Below are 19,472 nucleotides of genomic sequence, written 5' to 3' on the forward strand. Positions count from 1 at the left end.
TATTTTGATAATCTCTGAATGATCATCAAGATATGGGTATAAAATCAGTTGTATATTGTCACTTTTTTTAGCAGTTAATCATGTAGTGTAGCCATTAGTTGTTACAATTCTGTTGATCTCAAAATTTGTAATGTATACAACTATGTTCAAAACACACGGAAAGCAAATTGCTTTAAATGTGTGGTTAAATGTCGGAAAATATTTTAAATATTACAAACTTTTGATAGTGTTCCAATTTTTCTATTAAGTCAGTTAGTACATTTTAGTGGCTATGGAAGTGACAAAGTATTATTGAGATGATATATAAGAAATGTAAAAAATTTAAAGCTGTATATTAAATAAACTGATCAAATTTGTTATTTTCCTTAAATTGTAAAAGTATCTCTCATAATATTGTGAATTCGTCGAGTGACATATTTGTTTATATGTTTTTAGTGCTATGGGTCCTTTTCAACAAGAATTTTTAAATAAATCATTTATGGGTGACACAATTGTGCAAGAAAAAATATTTTTATATTTCAACAACAGAGAGAAAAACTTTAATTTTTCTAGCAAAATAGAAATTGATTTTTGTGTATGGCAAAATACTTAAATAATTATTGGGGGAATGGAAACCATAGAACTATCAATAGAATAAATAAGCTAAAATTTTTAAAAATCATTGTCGAAAGTTTAAATAATGGGTAAAATTACTAATTTTCTAATTATTTTATGATTATATTATTCTACTTACGTCAGTATTTTTACTCACGTCTCAAAGTATAAAATGCTAAGAAATGTCTTGACATAATAGGAGTATTATAAAAGCTTGAAAAATATTTATTCTCCCTTATCTCTTAGCGTTCGGGAAAATAATAACAAAGATTATCAGTGTCACTTTCTCAAAAGTAAATAGCTGTTTTTGATGTCATATATAGATTTTGTAACTGCTTATAGAACTTTAGTTTTTGTAATACATTTTCTCAGACTCTTTGTAATAAAAGAAAGTATAAATATTTTGATACACACAATTTGTCTAGTATGCTGAACGTGTAAGGAAATATCTAGCAGAAATATGGGAGCAGTTTATGGATATGAAAATACCAAGTACAAATATGTAAATATATTCAGAGTTTTGATTGCCCCATAAATCAAGGTGTTTACACAAATTTTCGGGGCCATCTGAAGTACATATACACTGTTTTAAAACATTCTCATATAAAATCCTAATTAGAAATTTTTAAAAGTACTTGCTGAAATAATTAAAAACAAGCTTCAAATGAATTAGGTTCTTTTATTTTTATTCATTTACATTTATTAATAACGTTATGCGAAACAGAATCAAAGGACAAATAAAAAAGACTAGATAGATTTACATTATTATTTGATGAAATTAAAGAATAAAACCTCTAGTACATTGGAATGAAATATTTATTTGTATCGAGGGTTGCTCAATGTGCACTGAAGATCTTGAATTAACAACAAACGTAACGAAAGAATATGTCACCAATGAGGTAAAAATTCGACAAAGCGAATAGTAATGGCTTTGATTAGATAGTTTATAATATTTTGTAATTCAACTTGCTTCCAAAAAATAACGTGTATTTGGCATGTTCTTACGAATAACTATACCAATGATTCCTAGAATACAGAAGAATTGTGTATTTTTTATACAGCTGATATAGAAACATTATCATACATAATTTTTATCTGTTATAAAAACACAGTTACTTAGGGAATACATATTGAAAGGGCCACAATTGCGTTAGAAATAGGGAGCCACCTACTGTCTATGTTTAAAGTTAAAATAAACATACAACTCAGCGCACGTTTTCAGAAAGTAGTCAGTGTGGCCGGATTTCTCCGGTTTTAAAAGAAATATTGCTTTATCATATGGAACCTTATTTTCTTTAAAATAAATAAAACCAAACAAATCCCTGTTCGTTCGGAATAATGTATAACAGTGAAGATTTTTTTTTAGAAAAGGTCCAGCAGTGCTTGAGTTTATTTCTTACAAAAAAAACACAATCTCCATCTTAAAAAAATAAAAAAAAACATAGACATATTAGTAATAAAAAAAGTTTTAAAAATGTATTTAATTCACACACAATTTATATGCGTATTTCCATTGCTCTTTGGTGTAACTTTACTCCTTTCTAATATACATGTCTTGGTGATAAACATGTATATATGGTGTGTATCTGTACTATTGTGCTAGATGTATTTAGTTGTACACATTTTTTATTATTTATTTAAAGTATAAAATAGCCTACATACATCAAGAACATGTAAATTATTTATAGCAGTAAAGTCATATTTTGAAATATGTCCAGTATTTACAAGTTTACTTCTTGCAAACAAACTACTTAAATCACACTCTATCATTTTAATATGTAAGTAAAGAATTAAATAGTGAGATAACAATAATTTCAACTAAAAAATAAATTAGTATTTCTTCGTAAATACACCTACTGCTTAAAATATAGTTGGTTTTCTATGTAGGAATGTGTAAGATCCATTATCGGTAGAAAAACTATATAAATGTGTTAAATACTACAAATTAATCCTAAAATTTCTAAGTTCAGTTTCAGTTCGAAATGCAAACTTGTTTCTTCAAAACAGAAAAAAAAAAAAAAAAAAAACAACACTTGGGATGATTTTGAAATAAATTTTGCGGAAACGTTGTCTTTAAGGGTTTACGAAAAAAAAAAATTGCACCGAAACACAAAAACTTTTACGAAACTACTTGTTCTACATACTGTCTTGTCACAACTATGCCACTTGTAAGAACTGGCAAAAAAATATATATTCAAGAAGGTTCATCACGTGTATGTTTACTTTAAATATATATGTATGTAATAAATATATTTTTAATCATGTGGTTTTTCAAACTAGTCATATAAGTACTATCCGGAGCGTAATGAAAACACTGTGAAACGTAAATAAAAAGAAACGCTTGGTTCGATGTACAGTGGGAGCGAATGAACACACAGTCTGGCGCACAGGTGGCGCTAGGACTAGAGCCGGAGCAGTGTTTTGGAAACGGCGTCCGGGCGTGGAGGTAGACGTGTCACGAGCGCGAGGCGTCTTGGGCGGTCAGCAGCCTCTCCTCCTCCGGGACTGCGGCCATGCCGGGAGGGATCACCGCCTGCCCCATGACGCCGAGCTGCGGGGACTCCGTCCTGGGCCAGAACAGGAACCCCAGAACCGCGCCCGAGGTGTTGACGAGGCACAGGTAGTACCACGCTAGTCCCGCGTCGACCAGCGGGAAGTACCTGAGGTTGGCGAAGCCCGCCGAGAACTTGGCGAGCAGCGCGAGGTGGCCGACTGTTCCTCGCACCTCCGGCGGGAACTCCTCTGCCAGGTCCAGCCAGGGGAAGGCGAACAGCCACGAGGAGGAGAACAGCACGAAAGACAGCAAGCCGGCGAGCGGCACCCACCGGTAGTAGGGCAGCGCCGCGGCAGGACCGCCCGCGCGCAGGACTGTCAGGTGGAAGGAGAGGAACAGCGAGGACATGGCGGCGCCGGAGCTGGCCCACAGAAGGACTGCCCTCAGGCCGTGTCTCGGCTCCAGAAGACCCACAACCGCGACGGAGGACACTGCCAGCGCGCCGCAAGCCACGGCGAGGTATCGCGGCGGCAACTGGTCGACCCCCAGTCCCCCGGCGACCTCGGCGAGGTAGGCCAGAACCACTAGCACCCCGCAGGACGCCTGCAGCGCCGCCAGGAACAGCTGAGCGGCCAGGATCCTGAGCACGCGCCACGTGAAGAACACCTGCAGGAAGGACCTGCAGGTGACGTCGTCCTCGCGCGGGGGGTTCGAGGACGCGTCGCGGAAGCGCTCGGCGCAGAAGAGGCAGTTGTCGTGCCTCTTGTCGCAGCCGGGGCAGGAGGAGCGGCGACGCGGCGGGGTGGCGGGAGGCGCGGGCAGACGCAGCTTCTGCAAGGCCCAGTCTGCGTCACCGGGTCGGCCCTGCAGGCGCAGCCAGGGTGGGCTCTCGGGCAGGCGCCAGGCGACCAGCAGCGCGGAAAGGCAAGGCGCGGCGGCGGAGGCGTATGCCGCCAGGTCCCAGGCGAGGCCGGCGGCCGCGAGGCAGTAGGCCAGCAGCGCCCCGGCAGCCAGCATCAGGCCGGGCCAGGCGAGCAGGCGCCGCGGGCTCCTGGGGGCCAGCACCTCCAGCAGGTAGGCCGTGCTGGAGGCGAGGGCGGCTCCCAGGGACAGCCCAGCCAGCGCGCGCGCCGCCAGCAGCTCGGCCAGGGGAGTGGAGGTGTGAGGGGCGCGCGCAACCAGCAGCCAGCCCAGCAGCGAGGGCGCGTCGCAGAGCAGCAGCAGCGCGCGGCGGCCCAGGCGGTCCAGCAGCGCGGCGGCGAGCAGCCCGCCCAGGGGCGCGGCGGCCGCGAACACGCTCGCTGCAACAGTCGCACCCCCCTCGGTCACTCTGCGACAGTCACACCTCCCTGACCACACTGCGACAGTCACACACTCCAGTCACTCGCAACAGTCGCCCCCTCCAGTCACTCTGCAACAGTCACACCACCTCAGTCACTCTGTAACAGTCACACCTCCCTGACCACACTGCAACAGTCACACCCCCCAGTCACTCTGCAACAGTCACACCCTCCAGTCTCTCTGCAACAGTCGTACGCTCTAGTTGCTCTGCGACAGTCGCACCCTCCAGTCGCTCTGCAACGGTCGCACCACCCAATCACTCTGTGATAGTCACACCACCCAGTCGCTCAGCTAGTCGCACCCTTCAGTCACTTCTGCGACTGTCACACGCTCCAGTCACTCTGCGACAGTCACACCCCCTCAGTCACTCTGCAACAGTCACACACTCCAGTCACTCAGCAACAGTCACACCATCCAGTCACTCGCAACAGTCGCCCCCTCCAGTCACTCTGCAACAGTCACACCCCCTCAGTCACTCTGCAACAGTCACACACTCCAGTCACTCAGCAACAGTCACACACTCCAGTCACTCAGCAACAGTCGCCCCCTCCAGTCACTCTGCAACAGTCACATCCCCTCAGTCACTCTGCAGCAGTCACACCTCCCTGACCACACTGCAACAGTCACACACCCCAGTCACTCTGAAACAGTCACACCACCCAATCACTCTGTTATAGTCACACCCTGCGTCACTCTGCAACATATATCACACACTGACACACCACTATTACCTAGTAAGCATGGTAATAGAGAGCCCCAATAAATTCAGCTACAGTTTCATTTGAAGCTGCAAAATTATACCTAGCCGCTAAAATGATTTAAGAGGGGCCGTTTGCGACATATGATATTAAATGTGTGTATAAATATTCGTATAGTATAAGTGATTATTAAATATAAGTATATAAAAATAAATAAATGTACCTTCGTAAAGATTATTCGATCTTAGAAAATTGTTAAACGATTGCTTTGAAATTTTAACACAATGTTGCATGCGAATACGCGCGTGTTTTTATAAACATATATCCTTCCTGTTACAGGTAAAAGTATATATAGTAAAAAATATATAAATGAATATTTTTATTTGGTTTTGTAAATATGAATATATAGATAGGATGATATAGACATAAATACATATAGGTATAGAGAGATGGAGTTATGGCGATAAGAGATACAGCACGGGATTAATATAGATGCATAGAAATATAGAGATATATAGTTAGGCAGTCACACTGATATATAGATAGAAAAACAAATACATACAGAAATATGGAGATAGATATTATATATATAGAGAGAGAGGGATATAAATATATATATATATATATATATATATATATATATATATATAGAGAGAGAGAGAGAGAGAGAAATATAGTGATATTTATAGAGGAACATGTGTACCAACTTGGAATAATTACAAAAAAAAGTGTGCTTTCTCTTTTCTTTCTTTTCAATTTAACAAGACTGAACCACAGCAAAGCGTGGCTGGTACAGCTGGTTATAAATAAATAAGTATAGCCGTGTGATTAATTGTGCATAAACATGCACCTGTGTGGGTTAAAGAGAAGACAGGAGACTTAAGGAAACAATGTAAGAAGTAAAATCGAAGAACAATATTATCATGAGCACTATGAATAAGAAAGTAAACTCCTAGCAACCCTTAGCGGGATTGTATCTAGGAAGTCAGACGATAGAACCAAATGCCATAAGTAGAGACCTGAAAAATTCACGGGTTCATTTCGTGTTATGCTAAAATGCAAATAATTATACCTTAGTGCTGCCTCTGTCATTGGTTCACTGTTAATCTGGAGGACTGAGGGCCAATTAGAGACCGTCACTCATAGAAGTGTCGAATCACAGGTTACTCAGTCGAGACGACTCACAAGTCAGCAGCCAATGTACAGATGGCGTTTGCCCGAGTGTGTAGAGGATATTGGAGTCTATCCTGAAGTTCATTGAACCCGCGAATTTTTCCGGTCTCTAGCCATAAGGAATAATGGGCTCGAGTCACGTGCTACCTCGCCGCCGATCACGTCACGACACCCGCCACATCGACCACGCCTGATGCTGTGACAGTCCACACGTCGTTTCCTGCAAGTGCTACCCGTGGCGCCCGGGTCATGTGAACAAATGGGTACTCGGAGAAATATCCCAATTCCAAGGCAACGTCCGCCACATTTCTCACCTTGCGAAAAAAAAACATAGGGTTGCAACCCGCCTGAATTTCGACCAGGTTTTCCGATGCTGGCGGCGAGATTTTCACAAAGAAAAAAATTTTTAAACTGAATAAATTAAAATCAATAAAAATTAATAAGTTAATTTTTGGAACTGTGAAAATAAAAAAATTAAATGAATTATAATGAGTGATTTCGACGCGATTGGGGAAAAAAAATCTGTTCTTGGTAGTTACAAATAAATGGATCTTTGGGGAAACTCCCTTCCTATGTCTGTGTTGTAAACAAATTAAAACTACATGTAAAAGAACGAAGAGTTAACATAACAAATGTTTGAAGGGTTTTATTAATAGTATAACATGTTTATGAAGGGTTTTGTTAGTTCTCTAACCTGTTTTTTTTAATTTTTTAACACACGTGTGTTTGTTAATTCTTTAACAAGGTTTCAAGTTTTTTAAAAAATATTTAAATATGTTTTCTAAGTGCTACGTTAATACTCTAACATGTTTTGAAGGATTTGTTAATGCTCTAAAACATTTTTGAAGGGTTTTGCTAGTACTTTATAGTAGGTATTATTCTCGTGAGTTCGCGTTAGAAGTACATAAGTAAATTAATTAAGAAGTAAATTTGCGAAGATCCCTGGATAATATGCGGCCAATCTTTTACGTAAATTTATGGAGAAAAATATTAGCACAGTTTTCTTTCTATCGTCGGGAGAGGTTCCAAATCCCCCACCACCCCTCTATACTCGCCTTTGACAGGTAAAGCCGGTATAAAATGGGAAGCCTAAGATGTACATCAAGTTCTGTCCCTGCCCGAACACGCCCGAATATTCACCTTCGGCCAACCTCGGGATTTGTTTTATTTTTTGCGCCGGAAAAATGAATTAAAATATTAAAAGTGGTCGGTTAGGTTAGCTACATTAAAACACTTTAAAACACTATGGACGGTTAATTAGGTTAGTATAGCTATATTAAAATAAACACAGAAGTATAAATTTATATTAATAAACCCGAGGTTAGTCGAAGGCGAATATTCGGGTGTGTTCGGGCAGGGACAGAACTTGATGTACATCTTAGGCTGCCCGTATAAAATAGCCCGTCGCGTCTGTTATCCGTTCGTCCGTCAGTTGCCCGAGCGATTTACAACACTCCGCACGTCCGACCTAATACATTATGATTTCCCTTTCACCGTTGCCAACTGATATGGGTAAACTTAAATTTTGGAGAAAATTTCCCTTGTGTAATTTGTTTATTTTCACGGTCATGTAAGCTATACTCGTATAGGCCCTACCTTTTAAAACTCAATTTTTTTTAACTCTGGCATTTATTCAAATATGTAATAAATAGGGACCGGAAAAATTCGCGGGTTCAATGACCTGTAGGATGAACCCCATAGTTATATGTACACTCGGTCAAATGCCACCCACTCATTGGCTGCTGTCTTGTGAGGCGTCCCAACGTAACAGCCTGTGATTCGATAAAGCTTTGGTCGGATGTTTCTCATTGGCCCAGAGTCAGCCAGGTGAGTTGTGAGCCAATAGCAGAGGCAGCACTACGGTATAACTATTTGTATTTTAGCCTATCGCGAAATGAATTCACGAATTTTTCCGGTCTCTAGTAATAAACAACACTTCTAAGACTTGGACGATTTTGGTTTCAGAAATGAACCTTTTAAATGTGTTCGTACGTAAGTTAAAAAAAAGAGCCATGAAAACATTCTGATATGAAGAGATTTAAATGCAAAAAAAAAAACCTTGCATGTATTTGAATGTGATTATTTCATTCGTGTGTCCGTCAAACTTATGAGTTTGCCAAGCTTTTTACACGGACGGACGGACGGACGGATGCAAGTCACGCGATTGGCGGTTGGACAGAGGATACTCACTGAACCACGAAGCTTCGTCGTCGCTCAGGGTGAAGGTGCTGTTACCCGATGCGGCCTGCAGCTGCGGGAGCGCCGTGGCCGGGTAGGCTATGGAGATGCCCGCCGACAGCAAGGGCAGGCAAGCCACGGCTGACAACACGTGCTTCGGACATAAAAAAAAAAATATATTGGTTGTCTGTAAAGTCGGTTTACGGACGATAGTTTAACGTGACAACGTCATAACAAAACATTGTTGAAATGATTGCATACTTTTATGAATAAAATTGAATCATTTTTATTTTAAAAATAAAAGAAAAAATACTTGAAATTATACTAGTAATCAGATATTTAAAATGCAAGAATAATTAACCTATATTGCCGAAATTGTTGTTGTAATAAGCAATGAAAACCACATTAACTTTTCACTTCACTTTATAAACAGTCGACGAAACAGTTCACGTGTAGATGTAATTTGTGTGCTGCCGCTGTCTTTCTTCTCCTCGGACGCATAGGCCAATCGAGTGGAAGAGAGATAAATGCGGCGCTAGCGTACAATGAACGTAACGGGACATTTTTTCTTGCGTGCAGCCGGCGTTCATCGATTTATTAGACGTTGTCACGTCAAAAAACAAAGACTCACTTTATACCCCGCTAAATTTAAACTGAAATCAGTTGTTAAATATTGCAAACTCCTTGTCTCTTTCGGCCGCAATTTTTACCTTAATTCCAGACAAACACAGCCAACGAGAAGAAACCAAAAAAATTATTGGCCGATACGGAATCCAATAGCAGGAAGATCCCTCACCTGACTGGCTGATACCTGAGCCAATGGTGAAAAGCCTCTCGTGATTGGCTGCATGAAGAAGACCCCTGGTATGTTATTTTGGTTGAAGTATATTTATATATTTTAAAATTTTTTCAGTGGAAACATAATTTTTCTTATTAATAATACATAAATATTAATTGCTTACTCAATAACACCAAAAATATTAAGCAAATGTCAAAAATTTTGTGATAAAATAGGGTAGGGATTTCCTCTTCTTGGATCCGCCCATGGCCTAAAAAACAAATGAATGTATGGAAGCAACTTCCGCCACGTTTCTCAGCTGTGAACAATCTCCGGGTTGACCCCAGCGTGATCTATAATCGTAATTGAAAGGAATTGTTTTCTCGATACTCGGTCAAACTAAAATTTGAGTTGAATATTCATACTTACAAACGCAACATATTTTTTTTACGCATATCCTCAAATAAAAACAAACATAAAAAATGAATACCAGTAAATAAAATCTAAATATAAGTGCTTTTATATGCTTAAATACGAAATATTTTCCATGTCAGAAAACTAGATATGTAAAAAAATATCCAACGAAGGAATTTTATTTTGTATGTTTGTATGAAATGATTTAACTCAAAAACTGCTCGTTATATTCACTTGAAATTACAAAATGTTTTAGATAGTATCTCTAGGATTAAATAAGTCTTCGTGACACTGTGGTATCTCAAACGGTTCTAAAGATATGAATATAATTATAAAAAACCTAATAGCACTATAATTATTTAAAGTTCGATTATAAAGTTTAAAAAATACCATTTGTAAGTTGATAAATAAATATCATGCAATAACTTGATTCACTGTGGATTTATAGCTAAGACGTTTTTAATACTAGTTCAGTGTTTTGCCAGATCAGGTTTATGTAACATGTTCTCAAGTTAGAGATTTCACTGAATTCTGTGTTCTTGTATCTGAACCAACGCAATAAAACAAAAAGTTATTTAACAGGAAAGCTTTAAATAAAGTAAATTCAACTTTGGTGTACATTTGATTAGACAATAATTACTCATCTTTTCTAACTAAATAACCTGTGTTAAAATTTATGTCCAAGTGAACGAGGTTGTGGATATAGCTACTTACAAATAAAACAGACAAATTTAACATCAAAACTATTAATTTAATTGAGTAAACCATGTATATCTAATAAGACAATTACCGGTCGTAAGGCTTCCCAACACCCTGGAGAACTGTAGTCCATCATTTTGCGGTCGCTGTTGAAGTTGATTTACAACATATCATCTCCTACTTTTTTTTTCCTGCAATGAAGACGGACTCGTGATGTGCATTATCTGGAAAAATAAATTCTCAATACATAAACATCCCCAGACGACGATTACAAAACACACTAGTATAAATAATGCGTAAATGTCTAACTGAAGTAATGTTTGCCAATAAACTTTTCAAAAGCATGTCATTTTTGCCTTTATATCATGCAAACAAAATAATTAATTAAGCTCAGAAATTAAAAAAAAAAAACATATAAATAGGTTAGCTAAACAATGCCATAAAATATGTTGTTATCTCTCAAATTTGGTAAATTATTTTCACATACCATAAAAAATGAATTATTTAATAACGTATTGTTATGATCCTGCTAATGACGAGGCGCGCAGGCCTGCGGGATGGGCGAGATGCAAGTGGCGCCCTTCGCTCTATTACCGCTACACGTGACTCCGATTAGCGGCCTTCCAAAAGAGTCCGGGCGCCTCTCTCTCTCTCTGTTTCGTCTGGAGGATTCTGCGGGCCCCCAGAGCCTGTCCGCGTGAGGCGGCGTAACTAGGACGCCATTGTTCTCGCAACTTCGAGTGTTGAGTCAGGTATTCTTATGACGCACCGCTTCTGAGGGCCACGATAATTTTCCAGGGCGGAGATTTGCAAGTAAGTATATAAGACGGGTAGCAGGCACTAGGCCGAAAGTCATTTGACCGAAATTTAGGTCTAGTGCCTTTCGGCATAGTGTATTTTGGTCTAGTGTTTGTTGCCAGAGTTAAGACACATTCCAAGTGAGACAAATTTTCTAGTTTTTAGTCTAGTGCCTTTCGGCCTAGTGACTTTCGGTCTAGTGTCTTTCAGCCTAGTGCTTTTCGGCCAACTGTCTTTCGGCCTACTGCCATGTCCCGCCGACCTCCGGAGAGAGTTGGAGAGAGGCAGAGGCTGGTGGCGACACCGATGAATCCTCGGGCAGTGGAGTGAAGAGGGTGAGTGACCACTTGGCGAGCGATAGCGGGGCGACGAGAGACGGGATTCGTGTGCGAAGACCGGGTCATCGGGGGACGGTGTCTCGCGGTGAAAGACGAACAACAGAGAGAGAGACATTGTCGAGCCGAGCTCCAGTGGGGAGAGAAAGAAGTGGACATACGAAGGTGTGATCTATCTGGGGGCAGACATTTGGATTGTTGTAATTCAGAAATAGTGTAATAAATCTGTATTTAATTATTCTTTCCTGACCTTCCCCCCACTTTTATCAATATTCGTAGCTTATTTTCAAATAATTTAACTTAACCTACGTATATCGTGGGAGCATTGCCAAAAGTTTGGAAGCACAGTCTCTGAAATATGTGGTTTAGTAATAACAAGGTGAACATAACGGGGTTCTGTGTACAAAAGAAGTCCAAAAGTAGAAGGAAAAAAAAACGTTTCTTATAGAATTTTGAAACAAAAATAAAATTCGCCAATGAAAATTGGTCTTATTTTTGCGATCACCATTGTACCTGTTTCTGTAATTTATCATTTCTTCTTTTTCAGTAACGCCCACGAAATTAGTTTATATTCTTGTGATATTTCCTGTTTCTGCAGTTGCAGTGTTACTATATAAACCTGTAAGGCATTCACTGACCTCTTGAGTAGTTACATAACCGGGTTTTTCTCCTCGTCTTCTCACCCGGGAAAGAAACAAGGTTATATATGGACATAGTGGCTTTGGGAAGGGTGTTGGGGGGAGGGGATGATGTTTACGAAACATGTGTGTCGTTTGTCTCGAAAACCAGCACGTGGCACCGTCTCTTATCACGATGTAATAATCACTATTACGCGACGCGACGGATGCGTCCACGTATAAAATGATTTTCTAGCCAATCGACACTTCTATGACGTCATCGCAACGAAATTATCAGGCATGACAGACTTTCATATTAGAAAGGCTTTCCCATTTTCTTCGCATCGCGATTATTAGGTTACTGAAATGTGTGTCAATTTTTTTTTGTTTCAGTTTGGTGGTTCGACTGATACTTTGGTAGTTTATTCCCAACTAGCCGTATGTCCGAGGGGAAAGTATTTGATCCTCATTTTTGATGAATTACCACAAACGATGGTACTTTTAGTTGTAAACACAAGCCTCAATACCAATTTGATCTATTTCTAACTTCACAAATGCAAACTTCCATACAAATATTTTAATACACCATTTAACCTTCTTTGAAGATGAATTTTTAAAATTATTTATTAGTGCACATTTACGCTATGTAAGGAACTCCTATGCCAAATTTCATGCTTTTAGAACCACCGGTTTAAGCCGTGCATTGTATATCAGCCAATCAGTGTTGAATTTTAATAAATCAAATTTTAAAAGGTTTAGTTTACTAACATAATATTTGTAATCTTTGAAATGTGTTCATGCTAAGTGATGCCAAACATTACTTTTGGATTAAACATATTAATCTCACATATTTAAAAAAAATGGTTGTCTGTATAGTCGGTTTACGGACGATAGTTTAACGTGACAACGTCATAACAAAACATTGATGAAATAATTGCATACTATTATGAACAAAATTGAATAATTTTTTTAAATAAAAAAAGAATAAATACTTGAAATTATACTAGTAATCAGATTTTTAAAATGAAAGAATAATTAACCTTTATTGCCGAAATTGTTGTTGTAATAATCAATGAAAACCACTTTAACTTTTCACTTCACTTTATAAACAGTCGAGTGGAAGAGAGCTAGATGCGGCGCAAGCGTACAATGAGCGTAACGGGACACAGCGTAACGGAACAATGTGCGTAACGGGACACTTTTTCGTGCGTGCAGCTGGCGTTCATCGATTTATTAGACGTTGTCACGTCAAAAATAATGGGTATGCTGTATTTTGGACTATAGCCGTCGCACTGAACGCGAATGTTGTGTATGAAATAAATTAAATAATATAAAAAAATTGATGTTGCTTTATTTCTTGACGTGAATTCGATGAACGTCTTACTTGACGGTCGGGCGGCCACGCCAGAGAAATTGCGACACCAAACAGCGACGAACTCGGCCCATGGTTCACGACCACTGGCTTCACTGACTCCACATCAGCATCAGGATCATCGGAGAGCACATACACGTCCATTACCAGACCATTCCCTGCATTCCCCGTCGCTTCTCGCGAGGCGGACGGCTGAGGCTCGCTCGAGCGCCAATTACGAGCCTCACTGGCTCATTCCTCTCGGCTACTCTTTGCCTCATTCGATACCTACGACACTTCTCTGCATTTTTAATCGCTTCTTCTCGGGCGTTTTCGCTTGTTTTCTTTTTCTTTTCTCCTCATTACCTGTTTTCGCTTAGACATGGTGCGATCAGTGGCTTCCAAATCAAAGTTAGTAACTTTATAGTTATTCCACTCAACTAGCACCACTCAGTGCTCACTCACGAGCAACGCAAATCGGTGTAGTACTCTCGCAGTCACAGCTCTCACTGACTTCTGTTCGACGCTCCCCACCAACGCTCATTACGTCATCACTGCAGTTGTTCCAACCGGGTGAGTCACACGTAACGATCACGAGCAAAGTCTGCTCTACTAAGATATATTTACTTCAACGCAACTCTGTAGCTTTCGTACTTTGCTAGTTTTAAGCGGTATCGAATACTCAGCTGAAACTTTGAATATATATACTGTATAGAAGTCGCCAGCCCAGGTTAAAATTTCTAATACGGTTTGAGGTAGTTGGTTAATTCACCCCCGCAATCGCCACCATCTCTAGGGCATCGACTTGTGATGATCCCTAGCGGACAAGTGTCGAACTCTTCAAACACCCCTTCCCTCTCCTGTTGAACGACCTTGAGCTGCAGTGAATGATGGATGGGGGGTGCGGGGAATGACAGCGGGCGACAGTGCTGCGCTCTAACGTGTAAATAACAACCTAAGACGATACAGGGCGTTACGGCAGCGCCCTGCAGCGGTGAAGTTCCCAAGCTGCTCATCATACGCTCCTGAAAAACGTAGAGTAAATCCTATCCACTCGCGACTTCTATACAGTATATATATTCAAAGGCTGAAGTGACATCCCAACTCGAGATTAAATACATTCATATTCCTGTCGGAAATCCGTGTCAAAAACGTGAGCATTGATGTCTGTCGTATGTGTAATGCATAAATTAACAATAAAGTGTTATTTTACTGTCTCATTGCCTTATTGTAAGTGTAATGTTCTGTGTCAACATGTTTCTTAGAAGATTGTGCAGTGTAACAAATTTCCAGACAAATAACGGACGTTTAAAAACATAGTAACCGTGTTTTCATTGCCCTTGGTCAAGTACTGTGAACAGCACCTCTAATCGAACTTCCCATGATAGTAGCCTACAAATTGTGCAAAGCATTAACGGCCCCGCCTACCTGTGCAAATATATGGAATGCAAAGCTTCAGAATAAAAAAAAAAGACGCGATTTGAAAACTGCTCAAGATATCTTAAAAGAACCTGTTTGTACGCCGTAGAGTGAAAAAATTGCTAAAACTCGTTTTTCCAGAATAATCTTTAGGCATGACACTTTCTGTAGAACTACTTGAAAGCACTCAAGGGACTTGCATAACAACTTTATCTTCATTTCCCCCCCATATAATGCTATGGTTACCACTCGAATCTCATAGTGGTCTTATGTACGACGAGAAGACCGCGCAAGTTCAGAACCTTGCGCTTAGAGGCGATACCACATTGGAAGCATCATTTCTACCTTAACAGGTTAAACAAATTAAAAAAAAAAACATTCATATATATTGTGTGACCGGAAAACACATAATATTATTTATGCGTTAGATTATGGAATGATATTTAACCATAAAATAAGGATAACAAACTATAGAATGTTGATTTTAAAGTTTTAGTTAAGAAGTGTTTAAATTTACAAAATATGTCTTCAGTTAGGTAAGATGTGTGAATGGAAGATGTCAAAAGATTTTGAAATATTTTTTACATCGTTTTCGGCTACTAATAGGAGGTAACTCTTCTGCACTAAAGGTGGTTTGAAACAAAAAAAAAAATAATAAATTTTTTTAACCACCTTTAAACGTTTTATCAATTTTTACTCTAAATAGAGTTCAAGAATATAAAAAAAAATGTGCAATCTCTGTTAACGAAAGTGAGATTTCAACGTGGAACGATAAATATGATCTACAATAAATCATGTATCCAAATAGTGTTGTTAGACCTCAAACTTATATCTCATATCTCGCTTGTGTCACAGCGGGTCTTATGGTCTATGACGAATAATCGATTCTCCCAGTGAAATCTAGTCCCCGTGGCAAACACATGTTATATCCAGGCGGCTGGCACTAGCCAGGGACTACGAATCCAGCGGGCGGTCACATACGCCCGCATGTTTACAATGGTAACCGGGTGAAGCTTTTTTTTCCTTCTAGCTTATGACCTGCGCCATCTTGGTAAGGACCCCCCCCCCCCCCTCATAAAAAAATTGGTTCAAGTTTGGTGTTTGCATTGTGGAAACAGTTTTAAATAAGTGTATTTTATGGAAATGATGCGTTTAACGACGTAGATCCTATTTCGTACATTCTAATCATTATCGGACGTGGTCAAGCAAAATCTCCGCAACACTGGAACAATAGCATTAGAAACGTGAGATACAAGACAGTGATGCGCGCCAGGTTCGGAGAGGGCTGGCGGTCACGCAGGGCCTCTGACGTCAGGCACCGTCCAGTCCATTAACGTAAGGAATGCCACGCGTGCCTGGCCGGATTACAAGGGTCCTCGCTACCCACCCCCCTCCGCTCCCCGCGCACTGTCCTGCCTCGGGCTATTGTTCACCTTTAGCGGCCTGGGAATTCCGGGCTTACAGAGGCCGCCGCGATGAGTGGCAAAAAAAAAAAGCCTCGCTGTTCTGGGTGTTTCGGGGTGTCGGGTCGGCCCGGGATGACGCGACACGTCACGGCCGCTCTCGTCCCTTCGAGAAGGATGCCACGGGTATATAAGTGACGACGCCGGCCTCCACGGGAGTTCCGAGAGTTCGGAGAGTTCTGGGAGTAGGGGAGTGATACTGGCGATACCCCGTGCGATCAGCGGGAGGTAAAGAGGACAAGTTGCCCTTGGTGAGCGAACCGGACCTATCGGGAGGCGATACCTGCGAGTGAATGTCTGGCGAGACAGTCGGGTGCGACGAGCTATAGTTGCTCTGTACTGCGGCGCGGTCTGGGCGAGTGTGCGAAGGAAGCGGACAGAAGAGCGAGCCACTGACGAGCCAAGCTCCAGTGGAGCTTGATCAGTTCAAGACTAATCATTGTGGACATAGATATTGAGTGCAGTTATTCAATGTATGGTGTAGATATTAGTAATAAATAAAACTGTACTAATTAATTGGGCTGTCCTTTACGAACCCAGTAGTTCTCTCCACATCATAAATCGTAACAATGCGGAGATGGCCTGGTAAAACGTGGCTTCAAATACGTTGCAACATTGTAATGTACGAAACACTTATTTAAAGTTAGTCCCTCTGCTAATACCAAACTCCAAACAATGCACCATTCCGAATGATTTAGAGGTATTCTTTTCTTTCGAGCAAAAATAATTGTTTTCCAACCGTCAAAACTTTGCTGTTTTGCACCTTTAAATATTTAACAGTTATAAATCTATTTAATTTTAGTGTATACACGTAAAACTGTCCAAAAAAGTGGTCATCTGTTAAACGTGATTTGGTCTTTGTTGGTAGATGCTTATTTATTGTCTTGCGCATGTGTGTTAATTCGTGGTTTTTGATTCTAGATAACTTGAAAGTTCTGAGTAAATTATTTTTGAAAATAGAGAAGGAGCTAGAAAAGATTTTGGTTACGAGTTACAAATACAAAAAAAAAAAATGCCTGAAACGAGGGGCCGTAGTAAGGAAAAAATCTCCGAAATTCCGTCCTGGATGGTCGTAAAAATTAGTTTTTGAGCACTGCTGTCTGATTAGTTTTCTGTAGCAGCTCCCACATTCACTTGTGTGATACTGCTGGCTTACGTGGTAATACACAGAGGGCAGCAGGGTAAACTGTTCTAGGTATTTTATCTTGGTTTAATCGTTCACACAAAATAGAGATTAATATTGATATGTATTAGAGTAATTTCGATTCATTTCATAGAAGTATTAGTAAGATTTTAATATATATTTGAGTAAAACGTATTATTTTCATGTATACTTCATGTATATTTGTGTTACAATTACGGGTCCTTCCGTTTTCAGTTTCGAAGCAATTTAACGGAAAACAAATACAAGAAAATGGTGCCCAAGACGAATTGATAAAAACTTAAAAAAATCAACACCTCTAAGGGATAGCGATTTTTTTGCGCGATGTTACGCGATTATTTTTTGTACTCGTCATGCTTCTCATTGGCGAATATTGTTCACGACGTCGGATGCTGATGGTGCTGTATGACCTCGGAAGTTCAAGTTCGCCAGCTCCGGTCGGACGGATCCACTCCGCACCTTCAGCACCTTACGTCACAGGTCACGTGATCCAATCGCTGCTGCCGCCCAGTCAGCTCCGACACGCCAGGCAGACGCGACTGAGCAAGAGAGAATGTGGTGAAAGCACACATCTGTCGGCTAGAGCAGAGGCCGTCGAGGCTATCTTGCGGTCACACTAGCGTGGCCTAGGAACCGGTTTCTCCAGAACTGGTTGTGCCACTCCCGCCCGCCATCGTCTGCGACGCATGTGGCGGCTACCATCACAACAAGAGTCTGCAGGCAGGAATGCTACTCGCTGTAAATGCCGCGCCGCTCACGCTCGTTCCGGGGGCCAGCGGCTCGCTCGGCCCTGGAGCGAGCGCAATGGCGTGCATGCCATACATGCGACACACCATACCGTAGGTATTTTCAATTTCAATTTACTCAACTTCGTTAAACACTGACCAGTGTGCTAAAAATTTATTAAAATATATATATATTTTTTCCCCTTTCTAAAGTTGTATTTAAAAATGAATAAAATTTAGATCATCACTTTAAAAGAAAGTTGAAACTTGAAACAATATTATGAAAAACTTACATATTAAATGTTTGCACTACTTAACACAGGCTTTACACGCTAAGACAAAACAAATTTTAAAAATGTTTTAAAGCCTATTTTGTCTTTTTAGCAAAAAAAAAAAAATAATAATGATCCAATAAATGACATAGAAATAAAAGTTTGCAGTATTAGGTACACATTTATTATATAGGATATGCATGTAAATGAAATCCATTAAACACGTGGCTTTAATCACAAAACAAAAAAATTTATCAACCAAGTTGGAATATGAACCTTGGAAATGTGTACCGAAGTAAAGCTTATTGGTTATCCTATACAAATGGATAGTTATAATTTGTGATGTTTAGACCTTAAAATAATAACTATAAGATTTAATTAAGATGAATTCACTGTACATTATTAACAAAGTGATTAAATTATATAATAAATACTAACATACCTGTTCTTTGTTTCAACGAATTTCTTCCAGAGGACCATAAATATTAAAAGTCTGATTTAGTGAATACAACTCTGACAACGAAACGATAGCCAAATACAAATCAAACGACCCGACTGCATGCTTACCGCCATCTTGCTGAACTGTTTATACAACACGCCAAAAGGGGCACAAGTAACACTTCACACAACAAGGACATAAGTCACAAAGTCCGAACAATACCACTGAACATATTCCAATTACTAAATTGAGATTAAGTTAGGTTTGACACTTCAAATGAAATACAAATGTTAGTTGTAGTGCAGTAATTATATCTCTGTTTCATTTGGTTTCGAGATACCAGCACGACGAATCACGTTTCTTCGTTTTGTTAAAACAGTCTTCTTTGTGGCACTATATTTCGTTTCAGTTGTTCTCTTCCCGGAACGACCTACTGACTGATTGAAAGACATCCATTCCGCGAACGAACTGCAGCTAGAGTTGTTTTCATGTCTGAAGTGTACCGCCTAATTTCCATTTGAG

General features: G+C 40.1%; 1 protein-coding gene across 1 annotated transcript in view; it reads right to left on the minus strand.

Moving 5' to 3' along the window:
• Nucleotides 1-1,058: 1,058 nt before the first annotated feature.
• Nucleotides 1,059-19,472, minus strand: part of LOC134538606 (facilitated trehalose transporter Tret1-like) — a 32,744-nt gene continuing 14,330 nt past the window's right edge. Inside the window, exons 2-4 of the mRNA XM_063380034.1 lie at nucleotides 10,461-10,593; nucleotides 8,491-8,632; nucleotides 1,059-4,389 (exon numbers count right to left, since the gene is read on the minus strand). Coding sequence (XP_063236104.1) covers nucleotides 3,050-4,389; nucleotides 8,491-8,632; nucleotides 10,461-10,505 — 1,527 coding nt within the window. The 5' untranslated portion in view covers nucleotides 10,506-10,593 and the 3' untranslated portion in view covers nucleotides 1,059-3,049. The remainder of the gene's footprint in view (nucleotides 4,390-8,490; nucleotides 8,633-10,460; nucleotides 10,594-19,472) is intronic.

Source organism: Bacillus rossius, chromosome 13, assembly GCF_032445375.1.
Source record: "Bacillus rossius redtenbacheri isolate Brsri chromosome 13, Brsri_v3, whole genome shotgun sequence".
In the NCBI taxonomy this organism is placed as follows: domain Eukaryota; kingdom Metazoa; phylum Arthropoda; class Insecta; order Phasmatodea; family Bacillidae; genus Bacillus; species Bacillus rossius.